General features: G+C 50.3%; 2 protein-coding genes across 2 annotated transcripts; one reads left to right on the forward strand and one right to left on the reverse strand.

Moving 5' to 3' along the window:
* The first annotated feature begins 775 nt into the window (after positions 1-775).
* Positions 776-5,770, forward strand: LOC142881559 (histone deacetylase 2). The gene is made up of 14 exons (XM_076015909.1): positions 776-982; positions 1,818-1,930; positions 2,033-2,150; positions 2,351-2,425; positions 2,540-2,678; positions 2,909-3,050; positions 3,128-3,220; positions 3,323-3,431; positions 3,543-3,683; positions 3,916-4,024; positions 4,555-4,685; positions 4,820-4,975; positions 5,082-5,139; positions 5,445-5,770. The coding sequence occupies exons 1-14, from the start codon at positions 928-930 to the stop codon at positions 5,473-5,475; spliced, it is 1,470 nt and encodes a 489-aa protein (XP_075872024.1). The 5' UTR covers positions 776-927; the 3' UTR covers positions 5,476-5,770.
* Positions 5,771-6,356: 586 nt separating this feature from the next.
* On the reverse strand, positions 6,357-9,994 carry marcksa (myristoylated alanine-rich protein kinase C substrate a). Its single transcript, XM_076015904.1, has 2 exons — positions 9,608-9,994; positions 6,357-8,416 (listed from the first exon to the last, which is right to left on the reverse strand). The coding sequence occupies exons 1-2, from the start codon at positions 9,701-9,703 to the stop codon at positions 7,625-7,627; spliced, it is 888 nt and encodes a 295-aa protein (XP_075872019.1). The 5' UTR covers positions 9,704-9,994; the 3' UTR covers positions 6,357-7,624.
* Between the last annotated feature and the right edge of the window lie 208 nt (positions 9,995-10,202).

Here is a 10,202-nt window from a genome sequence, read left to right on the forward strand (position 1 = left end):
CTGAGACCACTTTGTTTTTGTCCCCTCCTTCTAAACATTTGGAAAATCCACCGAGGCATCAGTAATTTTAGGGGGGAGGCAATGAACACAGGGCTAACTAAACATGATGCGTTTTTTCATTGATTGTGGACTTCTGTTTACTGTATTGTACTTTCTGTGACCTTTGACCCCCAGTTAGATTAACTGGTAGGACTAGAGATTGGTCTTGGTCTCAGACTGGGCGGACTCTAGGTTATCAAGACCAGTCGAGACTCTGCCAACACTACAATGACACAATAATAACAGGAATGATTCCAAGCTGCGGCTTGCTCTGTTTGTGACACCCAGAGTGACAGCCTGTGCCCTTATTTCAAGTTAATTTGTTGTTGTTGTTTTTTTAGGTAAAGTAGGTTTCTTTTTTGTTAGAAAACTACTGACACAAAGATACAAGATACACACTAACTTCTCATTCAAACACGGATACTTTCCTGAAAGAAAATTTTGCTGGTTCCATATATATAGAAGCAACCTTGAATTGACAACAACAACAAGAAAAAGATACTGGTCACTTGTTCTGTTTTGTTGTTATTTTTCCCGTCGTAGTCCTGTCTCGATCTCGGCACTCTCTAGCCCTCGAGAAGGTCTCGGTCTCGGTTGACGTGGTATTGACTACAATGCTAACAAAAAATGATAACAAACCAAACTAACCCCCTCCCCACACACACTTGCTGATGTGAGGGAACAGGATTAGCTTGCGTGCCAGACGGCAGTCCCGCCCCCCCTCGAGTCTTAACACCGCCCCCCTCTATTCGTTCCTCTGCGTTCGTCGACTGCGCTTCCATTCAACATCTCTTCCTTCAATTAAAGTGTTTATTTTTATTTCTATTTTTTTTTTTTTTTTTTTTTTTTTTTTCCCCTACCAACTCTGATCAAAAGCAGCCGTGAAACATGGCTTACACGACGGCCGGCGGCACCAAGAAGAAAGTGTGCTACTACTATGACGGTACGGTCACATCTCGATCGGACGAGTGACGCGCTAGCCGGCGAGCTAGCTCGTCTGCTAGTGCCGTTAGCCGCAGCCGCCGTTGATTCCACGGCGTCCGTCGCTAGCGAGCTAGCTAGCCAGCTAGGCTAGCGAGCTAGCAGCTCCGTGACGCCTCCTGAACGACTTCCGCGATGCGAAATAGTTTCCCCCCCCTCTTCGACATTTCTAAATGAATGTTGCGCTGATGTTTTACACGTAACACGCGCGAATTTGACCCTTACCGAATTGTGGGTCGAATGTGGTTCTGGAGACGGTTTATTATTATTTCTTTTCAATCTAAAAGTCCTTCGATAAAATGTCATCTGTGCGACTCATTACCATCATTGTTCCGAGAGACTAGAGCCACAGCGAGGGGGGTGTCGTCGTTTTCAAGGCGAATGTACCAGAGAGGGAGGGGAGTTCGATCAAAAAACAGCAAAACAAACTACGAGCTTTAGCTTCGGTGCATTAAAAAGACGCACGAAGCGAAATTCATTGATGTGTTCATAACTAGTACCGAACGGTCCCAGGCCTAGAGCTAATTGGTGCGTGACGTCACGGGTAGTACATCGCAGACTTTGTTATGTTGTGCGTTTGAAGTAAACTAGGTTTATGCTTTTATTTTGTTGTTGTTTTTTGTTTTGTTTTTTTAACTTTCCATCCCGAGTTTCTGACATAAACACTTGTTACTTCACTTTCTCGGGTTTCTGCCCTGCGGACGTTGGTGTAAACCTTATATCACCCGCAAAGACGCTCTTAAATGCAACTTTTGTGTAAATGAAGACGTGAACGTGTTGCTTCTGGCTTCCTGCAGGCGACGTCGGGAACTACTACTACGGCCAGGGACACCCCATGAAACCGCACCGCATCCGAATGACCCACAACCTGCTGCTCAACTACGGACTGTACAGGAAGATGGAAATCTATGCAAGTCCCCCCCCCCCCTCCCAAACGACACTGTAACTGCGTTCTGGACCTTGTTTCCCGTCACTGACGTGTTGTGTTGGTGTTTCCTTAATGTGTTCTCAGAGGCCGCACAAGGCGACGGCGGAGGAGATGACAAAGTACCACAGCGACGACTACATCAAGTTCCTGCGCTCCATCCGGCCGGACAACATGTCCGAGTTCAGCAAGCAGATGCAGCGCTGTGAGTGTCACACACACACACACACACTGCTGCTTTTCTCAAGATCCAGATTCCTGCTAGAATCTCCCACAGATTGAGATTAATTCATGTGGTTTTGTTTGAGATTAAGTGAAAGTGAAAGCTCTTGAATCTTGAATCTTAACATCAGCTATCGTACTGTACAATAATGCATGTGTATTTCCTGTGTTTCCATCCTCCAGTCAACGTCGGGGAGGACTGTCCCGTGTTCGACGGCCTCTTTGAGTTCTGCCAGCTGTCAGCCGGCGGCTCCGCAGGTGAGTCGCGAGTTCGCTTGAGTTTGATTCTCCTTCAGACTCCTTAGATTGTCAACCAAACCATCCCTGAGTTTTGTTTTTTTGTTGTTTTTTTTTCCCCCTGTCGTTTCCCAGCGGGTTCCGTGAAGCTCAACAGGCAGCAGACGGACATCGCGGTGAACTGGGCCGGGGGGCTTCACCACGCCAAGAAGTCCGAGGCCTCGGGGTTCTGCTACGTCAACGACATCGTGCTGGCCATCCTGGAGCTGCTCAAGTGAGTGTTGCACCAAGGTTTCAGTTTCGTTCCTAAAACTCACCGGCCGTTTCTCCTGGAAACACGACGACAACTTCTGAAATTACAGGGTGTAAAATTTGGAGATTGTGGAGAACGTGAACTACGGTGGCCTGCGCACCCAAAGTCTAGACACCTCGTCCAGCTGCCTTTTCCTTGACACACTGGACCTTTTAAATGAGAGAATCTCAACCCTTGTTTCTTCCCCCAAGGTACCACCAGAGGGTGCTGTACATCGATATCGACATCCACCACGGCGACGGCGTGGAGGAGGCCTTCTTCACCACCGACAGGGTCATGACCGTCTCCTTCCACAAGTACGGCGAGTACTTCCCAGGAACTGGAGACCTCAGGGTGAGACTCCTCTCTGAACTACCCCCCCCACCCCCCACCCCAACGTGGAGCTGAGCGTCTGTCCTCTCTGCGTCCAGGACATCGGCGCCGGCAAAGGCAAATACTACGCCGTCAACTACCCACTGCGGGACGGCATCGACGACGAGTCCTACGAGCAGATCTTCAAACCCGTGAGTCTCCTGAAACTGACCAATAAAAAACAAACAACAACAACAACAACCCCACCTTCTGTTTTCTTTGCATCTGTTTGTTGTTTGTCTGTGTGTCTGCAGGTGATGGCCAAGGTGATGGAGATGTACCAGCCCAGCGCTGTGGTTCTCCAGTGTGGAGCCGACTCGCTGTCTGGGGACCGACTGGGCTGCTTCAACCTCACCATCCGCGGTGCGCAGACACACACACACACACACACACACACACACACACACACACTCTCAGGAAATGTTTCTTTCTGTGTCGTCTCATTGTTTCTTTCTTCTTTCCTTCGTGCACCAGGCCATGCAAAGTGCGTGGAGTACATGAAGTCCTTCAACCTGCCTCTGCTCATGCTGGGCGGAGGAGGATACACCATCCGGAACGTGGCCCGCTGCTGGACCTACGAGACGGCCGTGGCCCTGGACACAGAGATCCCTGATGGTAAAGATCCACCTGACCCACTTCTCTTCAGACATCCTGGAGAAAACACTTCAAGGGGCTGAAGAGTCTGGAGGTGTTTTCATGCGGATGAGTGACGGCTGATGTCGAGCTCTGCTGACTCAGCAGCCCGCCAGCTGCGTATCAGTGGCCTGACCGACCAATCGGCAGCTCCTAATGGAATTTTCAGCCAGTCGACCTGCTGATCCATGCGCGCTCCTTCCCCGCTCTGCAGAACTGCCCTACAACGACTACTTTGAGTACTTTGGACCAGACTTCAAGCTGCACATCAGCCCGTCCAACATGACCAATCAGAACACGCGGGATTACATGGACAAAATCAAGTGAGTGCAAGTCGGACCGTCGGTGGGTTCTCTCTCTCTCTCTCTCTCTCACTCTCTCTCTCTCTCTCTCTCTCTCTCCCCCCCCCCCCCTTTGTGACTGCAAAGCCATAAAAGTTTCATGAGGTGTGAGCTCTGATTTCTTTTTTTCTTTCTTGTCTTTTAATTTCACATGCAGTTTTTCATGCCAGTGGAACTGTTTCTAATGTTACATCATGTGCGTTTCAATAATTCATCACACAAGTTGTTCACTGGTGCACCACAAGGGGGTGCACAATAAGAAAATTCCACAATTAAAAATGTGGACTAAAAGAATATTATATAAATAATAATGTAAATAATAAATGCAATATAACAAAACTAAAACATTAAAACAATAATATATTATAATAATATAATAATACATCCCTATCTCTCTATCTCTCTCCATATATATATATATATATATATACATATTATTATTATGATTATTTTTTATTATTATTATTTTTTTTAAACTTTAATCAGTACTCCTGTGTGTGTGTTTCCCTCAGGCAGCGACTCTTTGAGAACCTGCGGATGCTGCCTCACGCTCCCGGCGTGCAGATGCAGGCCATCCCTGAGGACGCCATCCCTGACGACACGGTGGACGAGGACACCGAGGACCCCGACAAGCGACTGTCCAGTGAGTCCCGCCTGCAAGGCCCAGGAGCCACTCGCTGTGAAGCCCGGCCATAAAACACACGCGTGTGTGTGTGCGTGCGTGCGTGTGTGTGTGTGTGTGTGCGTGTGCGTGTGTGCGCGCGCTCCTCTTTCCAGTCCGCGCCACAGACAAGAGGATAGCCTGTGACGAGGAGCTGTCCGACTCGGAAGACGAGGGCGAAGGAGGCCGCAAGAACGTAGCCAGTCACAAGAAAGGGGTGAAGAGACCCCGGGTGGACGAAGACAAGAAGGAGGGAGAGGAGAAGAAAGCCGGTGAGTGACTTGGCGAGACACGGAGGGGGGAGGAGGGTCTGGTCCGGTCTGGTCCGGTCCGGTCCGGTCAGTGAGTTTCATCGTGGGTCGTCTCACCTTCTCGCAGAGATCAAGGAGGAGGAGAAGACCACGGAGATCAGCGGCGAGAAGAGCGACTCCAAAACGTGAGTTTGATGGCAGTTCCATCGGCCGCCAGTAGGGGGGGGGGGGGGGCGCCATGAAACGCCACGATTTCCCCCCCAGTTTCATAGATGAGTCTTGGCCTTGCGAGTCTCCAGGTTGATGCTGTGGTTCAACTTGTCATTGGTTAATGGAACCAGCATCTGTGTTGCGTGATCATGCGTTGGCCAGTCGAGACAAACTTCTCCTCATCCAGGCCGAGGAACAAAGCAGCAGCAAATATTCAAACGCACGTCGTCGTCATGGCCTCGGCTAGATTCTCATCTTGATGACCTCTTTGTTTTGCCAGTGTGAAGACTGAACAGACCAGCAGTGCCTGAGGCCCGACTCTTCTCCACACACACACACACACACACACACACACTGGAGCTGACCTCCGACCTCTCCTCTCAGTCCAAGCCAAAAGCATTATATTTATTACGACTCCCTTTTTTTTTACTGTACCTGTAAATCACCTGTCTGTCTGTGTGTCTGTCTGTGTAGTGTAATGAGGGATTAACTCATTCTCTTCCACGCGTCGTCGTCTTTTGATACCTTCCACCGTCTCCTTCCAATGTGCTTGATCTTCTGAAGGACTTTTGTTTTTGTCGTTGTCGTCAAAAATTATTGGCAAAACATTTTTTTTAGCTGATCCCATCATGTTTTTTTTTCCATGTTTGAAATGAAATATTTTGCATTATTAAACTTGTTTTTGGTATAGTATTTCCGTGTGGCGCTCGTCTGTGTACAGGGAAGTTTACAATGCAGTGCTTTTGATCGTGGCACAGTTGATCATTTCCGCGCCGCGCGCTACAAAACGACTCGACTTCCGAGTTTCCACCGCCTGAATTGCAGCCTGCCTCCCAACAAGCTGTGCCGTGTGGCCACACGGGGGCGCCGTGGCACAAGAAACGGCGGCTGCGGTCCGTTTAAACCGCGCGCGTGTAACGCACCCAGTGCGTTTCTGTCGTGGTTTGGCTGCAATCCTCTAGGATTCTGCTGGAACTAAAAATCTAATTTTTGCAGAGGTTTCCATGTCAAGTTTAAATCATTTGCGACTTTTCTAATCTCTCGGGTTGCTTTGCATGCAAACCAGATGTGAAGCGGCTGGACAATAACGACAAAGCAACGGGGGCCGCTTCCGTTTTATTCACATTTATTTTCGCTTTTAGTGTGCTCACAGAAAATTCGAACACCCCCAAGCAGAAGAGTTTAATAGCAATGTTTTTTGTTTTTTCCCCCGTAAGCAAAGTTACATTCCGTCTCTTAAGTCAAACTGGTCGAAGCGTCTCCAGTATTTACAAAAAGGAACAGAGAGAGAGAGAGAGAGAGGACGAGATGCTACACCAACATTTGCATCTGATGAATGATCCCTTCACGTTTGGTCAGAGAAGAAGCGCCGCCGCCGCCGCCGCCTACTGCTGCTGGAGTTGAAAAAGACAGACCACAGTATATAAACAGTTGACCGTTCCACTTATCACAGCTTGTTTTATTTTTGGGAGTTAAGGACCGCGAGAGGAAAAAAAAACCCAACTTCTCTTCTTCCCCTCCGCTGCGCGTTGTTTTGTTATCTTACAAAAGGAAATGAAAATGAGCCGTTGGGAGGAGAACAGAAAGAGCTGCAAACGTCAATGTGCTTCTTTAGATCAAGATTTCATTTTGTACAATAATCACAGTTAAAAACACCCCCGCCTATACATACTTACATGTTTCTCCTTTTTATTATTATCATCATTATTATTAAGGTCGTTAAAAACCAACGATAGAACAATGAAAGCCTATACAACTTGTATTTCTACTGAATCACCGACTGGTACAGCTAATGAGAAGTGAACTGAAGAGCTCCTATGAGTTTATATACCATCCTAGGAAAAAAAAAAAAAAACTGAAACAAAGGGGCCTCAGTCTGGAGGAGGACTTAGTGTCGTAGATACACAAGTTGGTCTCAGTTTGTTAAGACTAGTCTTTTATTGTGGTCATTTCCCCTCCCCCACCTTCTCCTTCATACCATGGGGCACATCTATAGCATTTTGTTTACATTTTGTATAAATTTCTTTTTTTTTAAAAAAAAAGCAAACAAACAAAAGAAAAATCCCCCAAAAAATGTAAAAAATAAAATAAAATAAAAAAAAAATTATACAAAATAAGCCCAGAAGGTAATACTGATGAGACAGACTATATGGCAGTAGAGTGTGGATGCAGTTAATCAGTGATACATGTTGAAGCCACCCACCGGACCGCCGGCCCGTTGGACTGGGAGCCACACTGGACCCAGGTGGGTTTTGTGGGAAAAAAGGGGGGAAAAGGTTGAAAAGAAAAAAAAAAAATCAATCAAGGAAAGCTTTAAAATATCCCTGGTTGAAGACAAGTTCTTCAAAGCCGCCACCTGGCGGCGCTGCAACACACAAACAGGGAAGTGTTCTTTGATTATCTTTCTCCTCCTCCGTGTTGGTTTTTTCATTTTTATCCCACAGGATTTTCTTCCTCCTTCTACTCTGCTGCCGCTGGTGCTGCCGCCTCCTCAGTGGCAGCTGCCGGTGCCTCAGTGGCAGGTGCCGGTGCCTCAGTGGCAGGTGCCGCCGCCGCCTCCTCCTCCTCTTGTGATGCTGGAGCTGCTTCCGCTGCCACCTCCTCCGTCTTGGCTGCCACCTCCTCGGCCGGTTTCTCCTCCGCCTTGGGCTCCTCAGCGGGCGCTGCCGCTGCCGCCTCCTGGGCGGGCTTCTCTTCGACCTCTGGCTTGACCTCTGCCACCTGAGCGGCAGGCTCCGCCTCCTTCTCGGCGGCCTTGGCCTCCTCGCCGTCAGCAGCTGCTGGTGCCGCCGCCGCCTCCTCTGCGGCGCCCTCTGCAGGCTTGGCCTCCTCCTCGCCCTCGGTGACGGCGGCGCCCTCTGCTGGCTTGGCCTCCTCGTCTCCCGTCTCCTTCTTGGTCTTCTTGAAGGAGAAGCCGCTGAGCTTGAAGGGCCTCTTGAAGGAGAACTTCTTCTTCTTCTTCTTTGGTGTTTCGTTGCTCGTGGAGGCGGCGGCGGCGGCGCCGTCCTCGGCCTTCGCCGCCTCTCCCTCGGCAGGGGGCGCTGCCGCCTCTACCTTCTCGCCATCGGCGGCGGCCTCCTCCTCAGCAGGTGCGGCTGCGGCCTCGGCCTTCTCGCCCTCCTCCTGCTTCTTCTCCTCATTCTCAGCACCCTCCTCGGCCGGAGCGCTGCCGTTGGCCTGCACTTCCTCCTTGCCATTCTCGGCCACCGCCGCGGGGGAGGCGTCGCCGTTGGCCTTGACGTGACCGTTCTCCTGGTAGAGAGAGAGAGAGAGAGAGAGAGAGAGAGAAACAGGTGGTCGTCAGTTGAGGGCAGGCAACGAGTCAAGACCCCGGCTGAGCAGTTCCACAGATTAGACAGCAGGGGCAGCAGCTGCCAACAAATGGGCCCGAAAAAAATAGAACCCCCCCCCCCTTCCGCATCCGGGGCTTTTGCTGAGTGCGCGTTCCAAAGAAAAGACGCCAAACATCACATGGAAAAATATTTTTCGCCGCCCTTTTTAATTCTTCCGATTTGAGCGCCAAGTGAGCAGAGGCGCAGCGCCGCCCTTCCGCCACCAGGGGTCGCCGCCTGCACGCCGGCAGAAGGCTGAGCTGCTCATTAAAGCAGCAGATGCTCATTAAGTCGCTCAGATCGAGGTTGATTTCTCCACTCGGCACGTTTCCCCTCCTCTTTTTACGTAGAAAAAAAAAATGTGCAAACTCGATCGTTTTCAGGCCCCCTGACACCCGCAGCGGCCGGAGGGAAGTGTCTCGGGTGTCTGGGACCCCCTCCCTCCCTCCCTCCCTCTGCCCGGGCCACACCGCTGGCTCCGGGCCCCCAGCCTGCCTCCCTCCCTCCCTCGCTGTGACAGACAGCAGGCTGCCGTCTCCACTTTCTACTGGAGCATCTGGAACAAAAGGAGCCGCGCACGGCTGCTTTTGTTGCCTCGTCCAGCACTTGGTCCCCCCGGCCTTCCTGCATTAAAAAATATAAAAAATATATATATATATATATAAAAAAAAAAGGAGGCAGAGGGCCAATTCATCCTCCAACACCAAACATTGTAATAACATTTATTGGGGGAGGGGGGGACAGCCGGTATTGTGGTTAACACCGCGGATAGTGGCCACTCGTGAGACGATTCGATTCGATTCAATCTCGTGCTGGTGTGTTCACACAGCTGCTCCAGATTAGGTTCTAATTTTTTTATTTAAGGAAAAAAAGGGGGGGGCGGGTCGCAACGTCGTGGAAAGTCAAAGATCTTAAGAATCAACAGTTGCTCACGAGCTAAAATAAATAAATAAATAAAAAATTAATGGAAACCCTTCATTTCATTCTCCGCGTTTGGCTCTCAACTCCCCACAGCGCGTCTCCACTCAGCCTAACCACACCATCCATGCATGCATCCATCCAGTCAACCACCGGCTCGCGGACCCTCCCCGGTGCAGCGGCCACCACCTACCTGTCCGTTGGTCTTGGCGGGCGACGCCGCAGCCTCGCCGGGCTTCTCGGCCGCCGTCTCCGCCTTGCCACCTGCCTTGGACTCCAGCGCTCCCATGGCTGCTGCTGCTGCTGCTGGGCTTCCCCCAAAACAAAGCAACAAAGTCGCGGCGAATTCCTTCCCCCAACCCCGGAAGAAAGGGACAAATAGAAAGAAAGCAAGGGAGAGAGAGAAAACCCCGAAAAGCGGAGAGAAAGAGAGGCGCGCGAACAAAGAGCTGCGAGCCGCCGAGTGTCTTTGTTGGAAGCCGCAGACTCTCGAGTCTCGCTCTCGGTTGCGCGGAGGGGGAGAAGGAAGGAAGGAAGGAAGGATGGATAGAAGGATGGGGAGGGAAGTTCTCCGGCTGGCAGGGGGGGTGGGGTGGGGTGGTGGTGGTGGGGGGAGGCAGGAGCAAAGTAAAAAGTCCGAGAGAGTGAGGAGCACTTAGTGGAGGGGATGGATGGTCGTGGCGGCTCGCGCCGACGCGATGGAGTTGTTTTTAAAGAATAAAAAATATATATATATTTAAGAATAATAAAAGGATTAAATCCCAGCTCCGGTTGTCCGCGTCGCCGTG

The sequence above is a fragment of the Nelusetta ayraudi genome, unplaced genomic scaffold, assembly GCF_046127955.1.
Source record: "Nelusetta ayraudi isolate G7.1 ecotype Tasmania unplaced genomic scaffold, CSIRO-AGI_Nayr_v1 ptg000203l, whole genome shotgun sequence".
In the NCBI taxonomy this organism is placed as follows: Eukaryota; Metazoa; Chordata; class Actinopteri; order Tetraodontiformes; family Monacanthidae; genus Nelusetta; species Nelusetta ayraudi.

Excerpts from the sequence above, each read along its gene's own strand:
- marcksa (XM_076015904.1), bottom strand. The coding sequence starts at position 9,703 with ATGGGAGCGCTGGAGTCCAAGGCAGGTGGCAAGGCGGAGACGGCGGCC. Across the intron at positions 8,417-9,607 it reads CCGCCAAGACCAACGGACAG|GAGAACGGTCACGTCAAGGC; the intron begins GTAGGTGGTGGC and ends TCTCTCTACCAG.
- LOC142881559 (XM_076015909.1), top strand. The coding sequence starts at position 928 with ATGGCTTACACGACGGCCGGCGGCACCAAGAAGAAAGTGTGCTACTAC. Across the intron at positions 3,051-3,127 it reads CAGGAACTGGAGACCTCAGG|GACATCGGCGCCGGCAAAGG; the intron begins GTGAGACTCCTC and ends CTCTGCGTCCAG. Across the intron at positions 3,684-3,915 it reads GGACACAGAGATCCCTGATG|AACTGCCCTACAACGACTAC; the intron begins GTAAAGATCCAC and ends CCCGCTCTGCAG.